Source organism: Ursus americanus, chromosome 1 (genome assembly GCF_024610735.1).
Source record: "Ursus americanus isolate L20-20 chromosome 1, mUrsAme1.1.p, whole genome shotgun sequence".
Taxonomy (NCBI): domain Eukaryota; kingdom Metazoa; phylum Chordata; class Mammalia; order Carnivora; family Ursidae; genus Ursus; species Ursus americanus.
In genome coordinates this window covers 24893912-24913026 of record NC_142127.1, presented here as the reverse complement: position 1 = coordinate 24913026, position 19115 = coordinate 24893912, and the positions used below count along the sequence as shown (strand labels likewise).

The 19115-nt window shown below is 36.4% G+C and overlaps 1 protein-coding gene across 1 annotated transcript in view; it reads right to left on the bottom strand.

Annotated features, from left to right (window-relative positions):
- The window catches only part of ARHGAP15 (Rho GTPase activating protein 15), a 597544-nt gene that overhangs the window by 520009 nt on the left and 58420 nt on the right, over positions 1–19115 (bottom strand). The window contains exon 3 of the mRNA XM_045782563.2: positions 694–762. Coding sequence (XP_045638519.1) covers positions 694–762 — 69 coding nt within the window. The remainder of the gene's footprint in view (positions 1–693; positions 763–19115) is intronic.

Below are 19115 nucleotides of genomic sequence, written 5' to 3'. Positions count from 1 at the left end.
GCCCAACACAGGGTTCGATCTCATGACCCTGAGATCATGACCTAAGCTGAAACCAAGAGTTGGATGCTCAACTGACTGAACCACCCAGGCATCCTGGGATTAAATTTTTTCTTAAAAAATTTTGTCAAAATTTGCAGTAGACCCCAAATAATCTCTCCTTCCTATTATTCACAACCTTCTTTTTGTGTAGTCCCTTCTCTTTGAGTATGGCCTGGACTCAGTGACTTGACTCTGATCAAGAGAATGTGGAAAACTTGATGGGATATCACTACTGTCAGCAGATAAACCTTAAGATTAGCCTTCTGTCTTGCTAGCAGAATCCTTTGCCTTCTCAGTTTGCATGCTTTGAAGAAGCAAGCTGCCATACTGGTGAAGCCCATGTGGCAGGGTACTGAGAACAGCCTCTGGGCCACATTCCTGGAGGAACTGAACCCTGCCAACAACCATGTGCATGAACAGGAAAGCAGATCCTTCCCCAGTCAAACCTTCAGATGTGACCCCAATTCTGGCTTAAAGTTTGATTGAGATCTTTTTAGAGACTCTGAACTAGAGGACTCTGCTAAGCCATGCCTGGATTCCCAACCCACACGAACATGAGATAATAATGTGTACTATTTTAAGTTGTTGAATTTTGGCTTAATTTATTCTGTAGCAGTAGATAAATAATACAGTATTACAGGGAAATAAACTTACCAATTGTTCCAATGGAGGAATGACATCTTTCAAGACATGCTGTGAATGATTCCTTCTGTGTCGGGATATCTGAAAATATATTGGCATTAGACATTATTATATTTCTTATTATATTATATTACATTATATTATATTATATATATTATGTTATTTTTCTCCAAAAAAAAAAAGTTACAAATGATTTAGAAGAGCATATTTTAGTAAAAGTACACAGGTAAATAACCATATTCAGATTCTTCAAGAAGTCAGACAAAGCCTGGGTGGCTCAATCGTTAAGCATCTGCCTTCGGCTCATGATGTGATCCCAGAGCCTGGGATCAAGCCCCACATGGGGCTCCCTGCTCCACTGGGAGCCTGCTTCTTCCTCTCTCACTCCCCCTGCTTGTGTTCCCTCTCTCACTGGCTGCCTCTCTATCTGTCAAATAAATAAAATCTTTAAAAAAAAAAAAGGAAGTCAAACAAAGTAGATATAAAATGGAAAGCAAATATTTTAGACATTGACTAGTTTGAATAAAATGTGTACTCAAAGATTGCTGGCTACAACAATATCTCCTACTCCATGTACTCTTATTAGCATGTAACCTTGACACTCTTCCTAACAAGTGGTGGGGTCTATGTTCTTTCTTTCTTTTTTTTTTTTTAAGATTTTATTTATTTATTTGACAGAGAGAGAGAGCAGGAACACAAGCAGGGGGAGTGGGAGAAGGAGAAGCAGGTTTCCAGCTGAGTAGAGAGCCCAATGCAGGGCTCGATCCTAGGACCATGGGATCATGACTTGAGCCGAAGGCAGATGCTTAATGACTGAGCCACCTGGGCATCCCAATGTGCCTTTCATTTTGAACCTGGGCAGAGCTTTATGCCTGTTTCAATCAAAAAGCATGGCAGAAGTGACACTACATCACTCAAAATATTAGGGTATAAAAATGTCTATGAACTTCTTCCTCATTCTCTTAGAACCCTCATATTTGGAAAATATTCACCATGTGGGGATGAAGCCCAAATCATCTCACACAGAGAGATTACAGGGAGAGACCTCATAGGTTTTCTGGCTAAGAGACTAACTGAGGTTCTAGCAGACAGCTAGTACCAACTGCCAATCATATGAATATAGATATTTTCTGGTGGTTCCCTCTGCCGGCCATTGAGTCAGCCCCATGCTTCAAGTCCTAGTAGAAGACTCAAACATTGTGTAGTAAGGACAAGCTGTTCCTGCTATGCCTTATCTGAATTTTTGACCAGTTTCTGAAAGCATAAAAAAAAGATCATTGTTTTATAACTCTATATTTCAGGGTGATTTACAATGGAACAAAATATTTAATGTTGAAACACCTTGTGTTTATGATATGATGTGAGCTCAGCTTTATCAGAGTCAATGTTCTATTAATTTTCATGTCTTCTTCTACAAATGTATTTAAATACACAATAATCAATGGATTAATGTTTTTGTAACAAAATTTTTAAAATGCCTATTGTTGTTTCTGCCAATGAAGCATCATAGACTGATTCTATAAAAAAAAACAAAAAGAGAAGAACGAATTTATAATGAAATACTGTATTGTTTGATAATTTAAACAGCAGCTCTAATTAATAATACTATTTTACTAGACAAGAATTTTCCAGTATTTTACATGAAGGGTGCGGGGGGGGGGGGTAAGGCAGAAGAGACAGGGAAGTAGGAAAAGAAAGAACAAGAGAGAGAAAAAGAGAGACTGCAGGATGAGCGTGAGGTATTAAAGAATAAAGCAGGTCTGAGAATTGTCTAGAAAAGAACTTTGGATGCCTTTTGACTCTGGTTACTGGCACATGTAACTGATTGAAGGGATTAAATCAAAACCTTTTAAGATTTTGAGAGACTTGTATTAGCAAATAAACCAAAACCCTGGCCTCAAAAACCTGTGACTCTATACAACCCTTGCTCCACAAAACTGAATTGTGAAGGCAATACAACCTCCAAGGGAGCCATTCTCTTCCAAGCTCACTTTCAATGTGGCCAGTGGGGGATGACAGGGAAGGAAGAGCCTCCAGAAAGCAGAGCAATGGGCTTGGGGAATTATCCCAGAAAGGAGAACGAGGAGAGCCAGGAACTGACTCTGCTGTGAGGGCAGGGGTCTCACAGGGTCTGCCCAGCAGGCTTTAATAATCATTTGGGTCAAGTGACTGTTGGTTGTTTACCATTTATTTCATTTACAAATGAGAGGGTGTTTCCAGTTATTTAGTTCCCATTCCACCGGTGTTTATTGGTCGTGATGGGAAAAACACAACAGAAAACTCATTTTTCAAGTTCTAAACCTCTAACCCCCTGGAGAGAAATTGGCGTGATGGAGAAAGTTATTTATCTCCTGCTATTCTGCTATTGGAGTTTGATGTAGTAACTGCATGGGACTTTTGGTCATCTTCTCTAGGGAGGCAGATAGATGTATTTCTAAGAGTTGGAAGACAGGTGCAAACTGATATATGGTGAAGGGGTGGGGGTGACTGTGGCAGACCCTGGTGTCTGGTCACTAAAATTCTGTCCTTTCTCCAAGGCATATATCTAGACTGCATTTCTCAGCTTTCCTTGCAGTTAGGAGTAGCCACATGATTAGTTCAGACCAATGGGAACAATGAGACACTTTCCCCATTCAAAGCGTTTTCCCCTCCACGCTCCCTCCTTCCTCACATACTGGCTGGGAGTGGATGCTGACAGAGGCCCTGCAGGAGGCTGAAGATGCAAGACGGAACACTCTGAATCACCAGGTGGAGAAAAGCCAAGCATAGGCCAGGAAAACGCGTTTTATTTTATTTAGTAAACTTTTTATTTTGGAATAATTTTATACTCAGAGAAAAGTTGTAGCAAGGGCAGAGAGTTTCTGTAGAAAATTTCCTTCTAACTGCTTTGTAGTGAGAAATAAACTTCTATTTCTTGGAGCCGTTGTGTATTTTAACGAATTTTACACCTGCTAGCATTACCCTAAATAAAACAACCATGGTTGATCTTAATTCATGTTGAAATGAATATATATATATATATATATATATATATATATATATATATATATGTATATTTATGTTCACATATATGTGTATATATATTCATATATATTCATATATATATACTGGGTATTTAAACCTTTGACGGAACCAAGCCTTTATTTTGTACTGCTATGCATTTGGAACTTATTTCTCTTAACTATTAGTCATTAAACTAGGATTTATTATCTTCACTGAAATTTAATATATATGTCTTACATTCAATTTACAAGGGTGGAAGAGTTCTGGGATTTTTTTTTCTTGTTCCATTTCCTTGAAACTTGTTGGATTTCCAGTCTTGGGCTAAAAATCACTCTCCTAGCACATAGAATACCTCAAGCTTTAAATGTTAGAGAAAGTAGTACTGAATAATGTCTTCGCAGCACTGATGAATAAGCACCTGGGCATTCATTTGTGTCAGTCTTACATTCCTTCGATGGCCAAATCATGCCTTCCTTTGTCCTATCACTACTAGATTTTGATGGGTATATTGGCCCACCGGCCTTTAAATAGTCTCTTCTAGTTACTATAGAAAGTTTTCCTATAAGGCAATGTTTTATATATTGCCAGAGGCACAAGAGATGATATTAGCCGATGACTGTTTTAATTATCATTTACACAATCTTAAGGTTTAGCAGAAAAATTTACCACACAAAGCCATTTATTAGTGGTATGAATATATTTTCCATTAAAATAGAGTATAAACAATATAATTAAATAAGTACTATGTAGTGTGCAATATGGGAATAAAACCCCCACAAACATAGCAAGTGAAAAGAACTTTGGGAAGAAAGAAAGAAAGAAAAGTGGGAACCAAATTTTTTTAAAGATTTATTTATTTATTATTTATTTTAGAGAGAGAGAGAGAAGGAAAGCATGTGGGCGAGTGCGGGGGGGTGGGGGCTCCATCTCACTACCCTGAGATCCCTATCCAAGTCATAATCAAGCTTTGGACACCTAACCAACTGTGCCACCCAGGCATCGCTGGGAAACAAATTTTAATGAGAAGAAATCAGAACAGAAATGACCAGTTACTGAGCACATATTTATTTTACCCTTAAAGGGAACTATTGGGTCCACGGTATAAATAAGAATTCAGATTGAGAAATGACACAGTGTTACTGTCAACACATATTCCGTGCTTATTATTTTCCAGGCACTGTTCTAAGTATTTTGCATATATTAACATACTAATTCTCACTCCTTTTTCATGAATGTAGAAACACAGATACAGGCAGTTTAAGTAGCTTTGAAGATCCAGAGTGAGTAAAAGGCATGGGTGATATTTAACCAGGATCTAAGCCTTCAACTATTGCACTTTCTTGCTTCACCAGGAATATAACGTATATGCATAAAGGCAGTCATTCCATTCTTGGGGAACTCCAAAATTGAGATTCTCTGCATGCATAAGGGGATATTTCTATGGAAGAAATTTGAGTCAAACTTATAAATTTGTACACATTTACACAGGAAGCTAGAAATCAGGTTTCAAATCTGTTATGAATTATCTTAATTTACCTTTAGGGAAAGTAATACTGCTGATCATTCCTAAATCAATAAGCTAGCCAATCTATCATGTTCAACCAAGTTATGGAGATGCAGGAAAAAAGAGAACTTTCATCACCTGTCTTTTGCTTTAATGCTCTTCTCAGTTAAGCATTAGGCACAGAAATGTGTTATCATCTCAAATCAGATTACTCTGACTGAGACTTATGATTTAGGAAATTCTGAATCCAAATTTGCTTAGTTGTGTTACATGGATATCAAGAAAAGATATTTCAAGAGAGCTGTCTGTATGTGATTTACTTAATTGAAATAATAATTATAAAGAGCACTTGAGGTCAATCAAAACTTCCTGAGCTAAGTTTGAAGGGAACAGAGGCTCTCCTAAGCCATATGTAGTATAAAATAACAAAATCTTATAGTATTTGTACATGTTTCTCTATCAATAGTTTATTAGTAGTATCTGAAAATTTGCAAATTATTACAGGGCACTTCCCTGAAAAACGTTTCTGCTTAAGACAACAGATGTCCTTATAAACTATTCATTTAGCCAGTAAACATTGCATGTTTAGTACAGTTATATGCTAGTAGTTTCTAATAGTAGATGTTCAAAATATACATGTTTGTTGTGTTTGTCGATGTTATCAAATATCTCTAATACCAGTATTGCAAGAAGAGTACTTCATTTTGGACAGTCCTAATTTTTTCTCAATGTATCTGATATTAAAAACCAATGTTTTGCTTTGCAAATTATCTGGATAAGTTTCAGAATGCTAGCAATGGTGGGCTCCATTGTTCAATCTCAGGTCCTTTTCACTTTTGCAGCAATTCTCAATTAATCACAGAATTTGGAAAACTTGAATAGCAATAATAATATTAGCAGTAGCTTCATACAACGTTATTTTAATACATTATTTTCTCTCTGAGTTACAGAAACATTTCTTCTTAAGAAGGCTTAAAATGCAGTTTTTAGACGTATGTTTGCTTTCTTTTTTGCTTCCAAATGTTCTGAAATAGTATACAGATCCTTCTTCTAAACATAAGTGGACACGTATGTATATCTACCATATATTTATTTAAGTGTCCACAGCCTGATTTTTCGCTAGTTTGTACATTCTTAAATTACGAAATGTTGGTTGCAATATCGTTTTACAATTCTCATTTGAGAATTTTATGAATTGCTACTTTTCATTTATTTCCAGTATTTTGTAAAAAGGGACCTTAACCATTTAAAGTGTATCTGGCCTCTTTACTAAGAATGTTACTTCACAGTTTCTTTTGAGGGGATATGGTTATGTCTTAACTGTTTTCTTATCACAGTATTCTGCATCTTAAGCAACTGGGCTTTAACAATAAATGCGTCAGTTGTTCGCAATCTTCCCTTTGAAGAGAAAGCCGGCCTCATCTTTTCGCAATGCTGTCATCTTCCTGTTGATTTATTATGTTCAGTAACTGGGAATTATTTGTAGCTACCATTGGGGGAGAAAAGCTTGAAAAACAAATGACTTCTGCTTGGATTTTTTTGGAAACCAGTTATCAGATGAATATATCACTAAACTACTTTTAGATCAGATCTATGTGTTTCTCCTTCTTTGTTTCCACCTACCACTCTCCTCACTCCTTCTCAGGTATGTTAGCTTTATAATTGCACAAAGCAAAGTTGGAAGCATGAAGTACTGAGAATGTGCAATGCATATTTTCCTTTAAATTCCTTTTTGTTCTTATTATATATCATAATTAAGTTTTCCAGATATATTTTCCTCCAAAAAGAAAAAATTAAAAAGTCATTTTTTTAAGTGTTTTCATTTTTTTCTTCCATTTCTTCTTCATTTTAATCTATTTAAAGAACATGAAACTGATGGGTGGGACTAGTGCTCGGTACGAAGTAAAAATAACAGAATTTGGGCATATTATTTTCCTGGTATAGGAAGGTCTACTATGAAAGTTATACATAAACATGAAACATTCCACATAGCTCTGATTTTAAATAGATTACCATTTTTGATGAAAGTTTATATCTTGTGGCTTAGAGTTGAAATAAAAATCACTTGAATAAAAGCATAGTTAGCTCCAGCATTTTCACAGACATGTACATTTTCCGAAGCATACCTCCCATTAACAACCTCCCTGGATACTTGGATAAAAAGCAGAAATAAATCTGTGGTTAAGTTTAGTTTTTATCTTCACAGTTTCTCAAAAGCTTTTTTTTCTACCTCCCCCCCCCCCCCGCCCCACCCCGGTGTATACCAATTCTTATGTTCAAATCTTCATTTGTTTTGCCAAATTCTTTTTTTTAAAGCTATTACAATCAGAAATTAAGAAAAGTTAGTGAAACTTTCTTTTTTTTTTTTTTGGAAAGTGGAAACATGGCCAATATTTCTTGTACTCCCAACAATTTGGTTGTTTAGATATAATAAGCATCAACCTAAATCATGTGTATGTGGTAGGTAACTGCTTTTGATGGGAAAAAAAGAAAGTTAATAGATGAGGATATTATTTTATCACACATTTAATCTTCTAATTTTACCCATCTGTGGACACGTGTCAATTCACACATGTAAAATCATAATTATTCATCCACTCACTATATTTTTTTTTCATAGTCTTCATAGAAAGTAATGACATTAACCAGAGAGAAACCAAATTCTTCCGTTTTGCTCCTTTTTAATATACCACGGGTGTATTGATTCACATTTAAGATCTCCTCCTCCCTCGGCCAGTGATATCATTCAGTTACCATAGTGGGCATCCATAAGCAAATGCCCCGTTTTTTGTTTCTTTGGCTCTTCTGTAAGCCTTTTTTGGCTGTATCTTGTCAGTCAGAAATCTGACACTCTCCCTTATCTCTTTTATCCCCTGCAGAAAATGAAAGGGAAGGATTCAAAAACCTTCTGGAGGACATATTAAAGTTTCTCAGCATTATTTGTTTATTTGTTTGTTTGTTTGTTGAACAGTCTTTGGTCAGCATCTGGGTCATCTGTGGTGCTCACCAGCCTTTCAATCCTGGGCTAAGTCTAGTTGAGTTAAATTCAGCTTCAACCACATTTTCTTATCTCCCGGATAGCCAAAGGGAAGCAATTGCTGGAATGATTTAACTTCTTAATATTCCTCCCTTGCTTTATTTAGTCCCAAACACATGTTTTCCTCCAAGAAGAAAATCAAACTGCCTCACACCTTCTTGCTTAAATAAAAATTAGTTATATACGGTGCACATGGCCTCATTTATAGCTAAATACTGGTTTCTTTAGTTCTCTCATTTCTTTTTTCATGCCTTCAGTAGAATGTTTCTCTCCAAGAATTTTCTCAGATTGAGAAGTCATTCATATAGTCCTTAGACTATTTTAGCCTTTTCAAACACGCTCTTGAGATAAAAACTACCAGAACCCAGAAACATAGCCATACTTGAATAACATAATTTTCTACATTTTTTCATGCAAAGTACATTTATATATTGTCTTAGTTTTTAGTTTACTTTTTTCTTCATATTTAGACATGAATTTCCAAATTGATATCATGAGAAATTGTGTGCTAAAACAGACACATAAATATTTTATTCTACTCATAATACTATCATTGGTATTAAATCTAAAGCATTATATATACTTTGTTAGAGCCAGAGCTGAAGTTAGTATTGCCGGCAGATAACATAGCCTGCTTACTACCTCCTTTATCCTCCATTATAGAGACATTACTCTGTTGATTTAAAAAAAAAAAGAAAAAAGGAATAGAACACTTGGGCCAAACTGACATTTTCTCCACAACTGCAAGTCATATGTTATCTTTTAAATAAAAAGATTCAAGACAGCAGAAAACAATACCAAGAAAACTGTCTCATAAACACCTCAAAACAAAGCAAACTAGTAAACAAACAATTATTGAGGCCCCAAATGGTCAAAACAGTCCATCTATTTTAGCCAAATTAAACAAATCATTGTCAAATCGCCGTTTGACTATGTTGGGCAGAAACAACCTATATCTGATTTTATGATGTTTAACTGTTCTAGAACTCTGAACAAATTAGAATCAGGTTTTATTTTCAGTCTCGAATATAAAGTCTCTTTCATTGCCCTGAAGTGCTTAAGCTGAAATACCGAGTTTACTTCTTACTTTTTCAGGTGTATGTTCAATCACCGAAGAAGAAATTCTGTCATTTGGAAAGTAATCCACCCTATGTCAGGTTTGATCCATGATATGTAAAGTTTGACAAAGATATTTACCCACAGTTTCATTTCTATAGTCGGCTGACCCCTTTCCTCAGATATCATTATTTCTTAATGCAAAGCTGGACATGTACTCGCTCACTGAAAATGCTCTGCCTGTGTGGAAAGGTCACTTCTACAAGTATTGTGGGAGGCAAGGCTTTTAATGACTATGCCATTCTTTCAAGATTTAACAAGATTTTGGTCAAATATCTAAAATATGCACGTGAATCCGCTCGGCGGCTTTAGTCAATATCTAATAATTGTATCTTTCCAGTTTCCTTCCTTTATGTATTCTTTGAGGTTTGCAGAGACCCCAAACTCACCTTCTGCTGCCGAAAAAGCAGATTTAGTTCTGAAGGTTAATCCAACCCAGCAGGATTGAAGGATGGCACTTTTCCTTGGTCGTAAGTATGTTGGCTCAGGCCAGACAGCTGTTAGGACATTCTCCTCTGGGAATCGTGCCCTCAACACCCACCGTTGATGCACATACATGGTCTACTGGCTGCCGACTTCCGTGCCCATCTGCTCAAATGGCGTGGTGCCCACTCACAAGTTGGCTGGATCCTTGCCCTTAGTGTGTAGGTGCCAGGCAATGATGGGTTTAGATGGGCAGCCTGCATAATACTACAAGTGACAGTTTTTTTCTTTCTCTCTCTACAATATCTGTCCTCTGTGCCTTCTCTGAGAGTGAAACTCGTGTTTCTCCACCCTTGATTTTACCTGTGGACACACACGGTCTTCTGCAGGTAGGTGTGCAAATGGGCCCAACCTGCCACCGACAGGAAGATGAAAGAGAGGAAAGAATCCACAGAGCCCCAAATGACAAGTTCTAACACTGAAATGGGTTGGATTGTGAAAATCCCGACCACCTGGAGTCTGTCAGAAGAAATTTAGCATGGGTGTAAGTACAGCAGACCTCTCGCAGATAGCAATGGCACCAGGAAATAGTTGAAGTTAGAGCACGTTTTGCCTGTCACAGCCCTGACACGAATTACTTGCCTTGCATTGAAAACGCACATACAACAGTAAATGAAATAAATCAGGCAAAAAGAACAAGACTAACGGGAACACGATTTATATGCTCAGCGGGGACAAGGGTGCAGGCTATGATATTCAGACCTCAAAAATAACCCTGACTAGAGGTCCTAATGGAAAGAAAAAGAAACAAAAATAGCATCTCTCTTTCCAATCTACAGCAAACCCTTAGAGAGGAATAGATTGGCATAGGAGGTTGTGACTTTAATGATCCAAAGCATATGAATGCTTGTTAGCAGACAGCAGACAGACATAAGTAAGAACAACAGTAATGGCTGCATCTGCATCCCGGCCTATGGCACTCAAACCAATCAGGCAGCGCTGGAGAGCGGCGCCCGAAGGTATGTTACAGCCACGCTTTCCTTGTGTGTTTATTTAAGGGTGATTGAATTCAGGGTGTTGTCAGGCTGCCTTGGAGAATGGTTATCCAATGTGTAGGCATGATCTTTCTCCCTGAATATGCTCTGTTGACTGAGTTAGTTATGTGTGACTACTTGCCCTGTCCTAGTCTTTATGCAGTGCCAAAATCCTCCAGTCCAAGTTCCAAAGGAACAGGGCCTAAAAACTTTTGGCTCCAGAATCAAATTAGGCTTCTCTGCTTCCCTAGCCAAAAATGCATAAATACCCAATGGCCAAAACCAAAGAATTTGACATTGTGGAATGAATAGAGCTGTCATATACCACTAAAGTGTGGAAATATCTACTGTTTGAAGTCAAGACTAGTTCAACATCTTCAGTAATCAGAACAGACTTCTTTGGACACCTTCATGGGTTAGTCTGGCTTTTGAGTGAGAATGTTTCTGGCAAGCTACTCATTCCAGATATCAGAAATGCAAGAACATACGGTTTATAAGAGAAAATCTGCCATTTTTTGGTATCAAAAAAATTCTCAAAGGCAGCACATTTTCATAAAAGACAAATCCCTCATCCTGTTTTCCTGATTGACCTTCAAGTTAGCACCACTTGCTCAGATGTATATACTTTAAAAAGAACTAATCAAAGAAGAGGTGAGTTGGTATACTTTGAAAAAAAAATGTTTATGTGAAACTCAATTTAGAATTATCTGGGGAAGTTTCTCGTGAAAATAGACAAAGAATAGGTATAATCATCCAAGACTCCTCAATCTGATTACTATGCTCTGTCAGAGTTCGCAGAGCAAATCATTTTCTTCATGATTTATCACGCCTTGTGGGTATAGCAGTAAGAATTACATACTACTAATTTATTGAAAATGAAGAAAAGCAGATGTCCTGTCTAGGGAATCTTGAGGGTAAGGATCATGTTTTACTTATCCTTAAATGCACTGAATTTAGCATGGTGTGGGATACATATTACAAGATCAGTCATTTCAAACATTATATTGCATCTCTTCATACATGTGACCTATTATTTCATTCCATCCACCAAAAGCTTCAATAGCCTATAATGTCTTGTTCTAAAGTTATCTTGTTGGAAACATATTCATCATTCTTTTCAGAAGTCAGTGGTCTTTTCCAGATAAGCTCTTGTAATTTCTCATAGGGGATTTGCCGTCTTTCCTTACTGAAATCAAGTTAAATTTTCAAAATGATCCCCTCATTAGACTACGATTGAAATAACTGACACTGTTGGATAATAGTTTTCTGATCTATGTAGTATACATGATGCTTGAGGATTAGGTTCCTCTTCTAGATGGAGAAACTGAGAAGTTACATAGAAATATATAGGTGTAGACATAGGTAGATAGATATAGTTCTGCTTTAAAATAGCATTACATAATTATGTAGATTATTATTCTGAACAGTTCTATGCTCTGTTATCACTTACCTTCTAGGTAAATTACTTTATCTCTTGGTGCTCCTAGTCCCTCAACTGTAAAATATGGCATAGCGTAGTACTTATTCCTTATAGGATTACATTAGAAATAAAAAAAAATTGATACATATACAGTTTCAACCACATGGTAAGTCCTCATCATTATAATCTCCCCTATACCTATTGTATCATTCCTCTCCCAGTAGTCCTTATGATAAATATATTGTAGTAAATGGTAATTAATATTAAGCTAATGTACTCATAAAATCTTCTTCAATGATTCTAGAAACTCTTTTAAAATGATTTGTTTCTTGGGGTGTCTGGGTGGTACAGTCAGTTAAGCATCTGACTCTTCGTTTCAGCTCAGGTTGTGATCTCAGGACTGTGAGATTGAGCCCCGAGTTGGGCTCAGTGTTCAGCGTGGAGTCTGCTGTAGATTCCCTCTGCCTCTGCCCCTCCCACTCGTGTGCTCTCTCTCTCTCTCCCTCTCTAAAATAAATAAATCTTTCAAAAAAAAAAAAAGATTTGTTTCTCTACTTTAAGAAATTCCAGTCATTTCCTTCTAGGATACTTTGAGAGCATTTTGTTAGAAAAACCTTTAACATGCAAGGAGATGGGGTTATACTGGGCATGCAAACCAGGAGGTGACAGTCTTGGTGTCATTTTAGAATTCTGCCTACTGCAATCCCACCTCTGGTCCTCAACGAATCATGTCCCTCCCACAAGCAAAACATATCATCTCCTCCCATGATTCCAAAGAGTTTCACCCCATTATAGCATCTCCTCAAAGTCCAAAGTCTCATCATCTAAATCTAAATTCCACTCTCTCATTGGCTCAAAGACCAAAAATCTAGTCACCTAAATCCAGTTTTGAAAGAAGTTGAACTTGGCTGAGATCAACCATTATGAAGCAAAGGCAGGAATCAAATAATTTGGTTCTGTAGCTAGTGGTGTTTATTTTATTTTCCTTAAAGATCTTATTTATTTATTTGAGAGAGAGAGTGTGCGAGAGAGCACAAGCAGGGCAAGCGGCAGAGAGAGAGGGAGAAGCAGGCTCCCAGCTGAGGAGGAAGCCCAAGAGGGGTTCATTCCAGAACCCTGGGATCATGGCCTGAGCTGGAGGCAGACGCTTAACTGGCTGAGCCACTCAGGTGCCCCTATAGCTAGTGGTGTTTAAACAAGTACTGTGTAGTATCTGTGCTATGAAATAGTTACGATTATTGCCTTTGTTGCATAGATGATAAATCCAAGGACAGTGAGAAAAGACTATAAATTAGTAAGGGTGAGAGGCTGTTGGTTAACCCAGATTCATCTCATTCAAACACTCATGCATTCTGACTCCAAAGTTTTTAAATGCTGAAGCTACTGGCCCTTGATATGGATACTCAACACATGCTTGTTGCCTGACCATCATATCGCACTGTTTGCAGATTAAAATATGCAGTAACTTTTATCCCACTTCCCCCTCAATTATTTTACACCTAAGTTTCCATTTTCTATTTTCATCATATTTCAGATAAGGAATCTTTACAATCATCTTGAACATTAGCTGAGAAGAAATAATGATAGCAATGTTTAGGATATGAGGAAGATGAATAGGCTAAAGGTGTATCTACTTTACTACTATATCCATTCAAAAATAGTGCTACAGATTTGTATTTGGTGAATCCTAGAACTGGAAAATGACTAGCTATCTGTTCTAGATACCGTACCAAACCGTATCATACCATACCATAAAGATTCCAGGATGAATTTCTAGTTGAAAGTGATGGATTGACCACATACATTAATCTCCCCTATTTACTAAAATCAGAGTAAAAGGGAAAAAATGTATTTATAAAGAATGAGAGAGTGAGCAAAAGTGGGTGATATATCTCAAAAGTTTTTGGAAGATAAAATGCATATGAAAATGTAATTATTTTGTATAATGAAAGAAGCTACAACCTCCGTGTTTCCAGACATGGAAGATGGGTATTAATGACAAAATGTTCATAACCATCACTTGGAAGCATCCATGAAAGACAAAGTCAAGATTGCCTATAACAGCTATCTTGCAGAAAAGCTGTATTCCCAGGCTCACTCATTCATTGAATATAGCCAGATGACTGTTCCCAGATCTGCATTAAGAGAGACATTGAACCAGGCATTTTCAAGAGTCTTGACTCAGGGTCACCTGGCATCACAGAGGGCAGACAGGACTGTGGGACTATGAACCACGGGATTAAAGTTTACCTACAAAGCAATGAGACCTTCATCTTCTATTCTCAACCATTCTCCCAGAAATACCAGAGGCAAAAATCTAACCCTTCATCTAGAAGACTTGAGGAGTTTTCTCTGAAACAGCAAATGGCTACAAAGTCCATCAGATACTGAAATTTGGATATCCTCAATGAAAAACCTCTTTGTGGGGATGCCAGGGTGGCGCAATCAGTTAAGCATCTGCCTTCAGCTCAGGTCATGATTCCCGGGTCCCAGGATGGAGCCCCGCATCAAGATCCCTGCCCACTGGGGAGCCTGCTTCGCCCTCTCCCTCTGCCGCTGCCCCCTGCTTGTGCTCTCTCTCTCTCATTTATTAATAAATAAATAAAATCTTTTAAAAAAAAGAGGATGAAAAGCCTCTTTGTGCACGTTCTATGTGTTCTACAGAGAATCTTGTCTGTCAACAAGCCCAGCACCTCAACTCCAAGCACACAGACAGCACTTTTTAAAATATGAATATGCAGGCATGGGTCATAAGAAATTATTTATTATCTGATTATTAATTATTATCTGATTATTATATAACAATATTTAGATGGTATACTTACAAATAATAATGGTATCATATACAGAATATTATGTAATACTATATAATTATATTATACATAATACTTTATAATTACTAGACTATATACTTCTTGAGCACTATCTATGTAAAATGCACAGTTCTAAGTGCTGAATAAAATAACGTCTGCTTTAAAGTTGTTGAGGAAATTCCCAAGATGGAAAAAGGAATATCAATACGAACAAACATAAAAAGGAACTCAAAATAAGCAGATATAATACCAAGAAAAGAAAGACAAAAATGCTTAAAAATACTATTGGTAATAATTCAAGAGATAAGAAAATATATAAGATTCATAAAAACAGGAATAATAATAAAGAGAGGCATTAGAAAATTAAAAACATAAATATATTTAACACAAGTTTTGGAGGATAAGAATAATAAATGAGTCAGGAAATAGAAAAAACAGAGAGATGAATTATAAAAAAGAAGAAATAAGAAAATAATTTAGGAAGTTCAGCATCTACATTATAGAGAAGTCCAAAAAGGAAAAAATAAATAAAATGGATCGTAAGAACTTTTAAAATAAGGTACAAGAGAATGTCCCAGGATTTTATGATATGAGCCTTCTGATTGAAAGAGCCTACGAAGTGTCCAGTGTAATAAATTAAGAAGTAGTTCACGCAGTTATAAAGAAGTAAGAAGAGAGAGAAAGATCAAGGATCACATACCAATGAGTGGGAATCAGAATGGTGTTGGACTTTTCTAAAACTGGCTGGAGGCTAGAAGAATGCTTCCAAAGTTTAAGGAGAAAATACTATCAACACAGAATCATGTAGTTGTTAAACTATCACTCAAAAGGCAGAATTAAATAAAAACATCTCTAGATATAGGAAGAGTCAAAACATTTGTTTCCACTACATTCTTTTTGGGAAACTACTGAAGAAGATACTTTAGTAGAATGATGGATTTGACCAAGGAAAAAAGTCATTGGAAATAAGATGTATAGACATAGGAACATGGCAAGGAGAAGTCACATGTTCACAGATGTGTGTCAGGAAGCAGAGTCTTCAGTCCAAGTTGAAGGAAGAAGATGGATATCAATAGGAAGAAGACTTTTTAAAAAAGAAAAATGGGAAATATATTATTTCATGTTTCAGTGTTTGAGAAAAAGATTGGTAGGAATTTGACAGATTGTTGGCATCTTTGAGAAAATTTGCTATAGCTATGATGAAATATAAATGAACTAAACTAAGGCCATCATTGACTCCACAAAAGAAAGTTGAATCCAAAGGAATGATAGTTATATAATAATTTTTGGCTCAACAGCAAATTCTTAGAAAATCACAACAATGGCCGCTAGTAATAGAAACAAAAAATGTGATAGAGCTATAATGGAAAAAATTGAGGGAAGGGAAGGTGTGGAGTATAAGAGAGCTAATATTAAATGATTATAACAGAAAATCAATACATAATACCTACAATAGATAAATCAGGAAAAATCTGTATATACATAGTGTTGAAAAGTATGAAGGTTAATATAAAAAAGAAACAATAACCATAACAAAAAACTAAAACTGTTGAAGGTGGTTGCCTCTGGGAAGTGAGAATAATGAGCAAAAGAGAAGCTAGAGGAATGTCATGTTTAGTCAAAACTTTGGTAGACTAATGTCTTCAGTTCATGTATAACTTCGGTAAGGAATAATAGCTGATTACAAGCTAAGTGTGATGTAGCATTTAAAAAATAAAAATTTTCTTCAAATAGTCTTGAGAGAGAGGGAGTAAGCAATTACACCTAATTGGATAAATGCCCAACTAGGACCCTCAGCAATCAATCTATACCACAAAAAAGGTCCCACTGACCTATCAGTTCCTGAAGACAAGTTAAATGCAGAAAGAATTGTAAGTCTGATTCAGTAGAGAATAATTGTTACAAAATCACAATGGTAACAACCAGAGGATTCAAGCCCCGCATTCACCCTTAATCTGTGTGATTTAGGGCAAGTTATTTAACCTTTCTATATCTCAGTTTCCTCATCTACAAAATACAGGATATATCTTATACCTCATAGCGTTAGGGGATGATTCAATGGGTTAATACAGCAAACACGCTTACAAGAGCACCTGGTACATAGTAAATGCTCAATAAAGGTTAGCTATTATTATTATCAAAAGAACTCCAGAATTTTGAACCCTAACATAAGTCCTCTGAAAATACAGGTGTCACCCTTTGAGCTCTCTAGTGTTTCCAGTTGACAACTCATTCTTTAATGCACCCACTAAGGGCAGTGAAACAGTCAGGGTCAAAGAAGAAGGCAAGGGGAAGTGGGGACCCTCACCCTTCTCCTACTCCCTCTGGCCTGGCTTCCCTTTGTCCTGTGAAGGCATTTTACCCACACAAATGAGCCTTGCCAAACCAACAGCCAAAGAATAAGATGCTTTAGGTTTGCATTTCGCACCGTATTAGAAAGAAACATCCGTGCTATTTAATGCGATATTTATCTTCCTGGACATTAAATGGAAGGGGCTGGGAAATAATCTCTTGGTTGTTATTAGTAGGTGAGGTGCAACTAGTTTCCTGATTCTTTGCCGTCCACGGAAAGCTTTTCATATTTGTGTCTTTTATAGAAATCTGCAAAGGAAAAAAAAGCCCCTTCACTACTCACCTACTCAAAACCTTTTCATTTTCAAATCAAGGGAAGCTGCCAAAACTGTATTAATTTTTAAAAAATAACTCTCTCAGTAATGCTCCCCTTGGATGAATAAAGAGGGAGTCTAATTCTGAGCCCATTTTTTATCCTCCATGTGTACTCACCACAATATACAAGTTAGCTCATTAGTGCTCTCGGCAAGGGCCATCATTTTTAAATGATCAAAGTGTTTGTTTGGGGAGAAATCAGTCACATAGAGTAATGGTTCCCAAACTGTGATCCTGAGCATTTAGAGGAGATTCCTCTGTGGTTCATTTAGGAGATATTTTAAGGGAAATGTGAAGGCTAATAAAATATAGGACCAAGTGGGAATGGTTTGAAGATAAAGGGACATAGAATGGTCATTATATTGATTTGGGGACAGGGATCTGAAATCAGTGGCAGTTCAAAAATGAGAAATAAGAAATGTAAATCATCGTATGTAAAACAGATGCAAAATAATCCCAGGAATTGATGATTTAGGTCATAGGCTAAAAGGAAATTTTTATAATAGAGACAAATTTTGTAATATAACTCTTAAAATGAAAACTATACATGGCTAAACTTTAAAACAGAATGCTTTAACTTAATAATCTTTCAAATAAGGTTTTTCATAGAGCAAAAGGCAAATTTTTGCTCCTTATAAGTAGAGATGATTTAAATACAGATTGCTAAGTTTTAATCATTAAATAAAGAAAATATATATTTGGTCATATTTCATATTCTCAAGTTTCCCTGGTAATTTGTGGCTTTACCACTGATTTGATTTTCCTCATCTAGCCGCAGTGAAAGACACACCCAAATCAAGCAGCAAGAAGAAATAAAAAGTTGAGAGTTATTTTTGAAATTTTGGCCACAAGTTCTACAGAAACTTAATGGCAAATTTCCTAAAGGAATGTAAAAAGTATTAATTAAATATCCTTTATAGGAGTTTATTTGTCGGTTGCTAGACATGTTGCAGGGACTTATGGGATGTTAATTTGGGGGTCTCTGTTGAAAGAAGAAAAGGAATAAGATGGGGATTGGAAGGTCTTGGTGAAGCAAATGCATTTGGGGTTGCAAAATTTTTTAAAATATATATTTCACACCTTTCTTATAAATTTGGGATAAAATACTTTTTCTTTTAAGGTTATGAACCATCACTTAAAATTTCTGCTTCATGATTTATAAAGCCCTTACAAAACTGATAAAGGCTAAACAGATTCCCTACAATAGCAATTAATAATGGGGATTTACAGTGAGTGCATGGGAAAGAAGGCAAAATTCATCCTAACCATAAAACAAGGATATCTCTAGAGAAAGAATCTCAACTCCTTCTGGAATCCCAAACATACCTGTAGAAAACGCACTGTAAGTGACAACTGCTAATTTGCAGTGATTTATAGGCATCTCGCAGCACTCCTAGGAGATACTACATGATCTTAA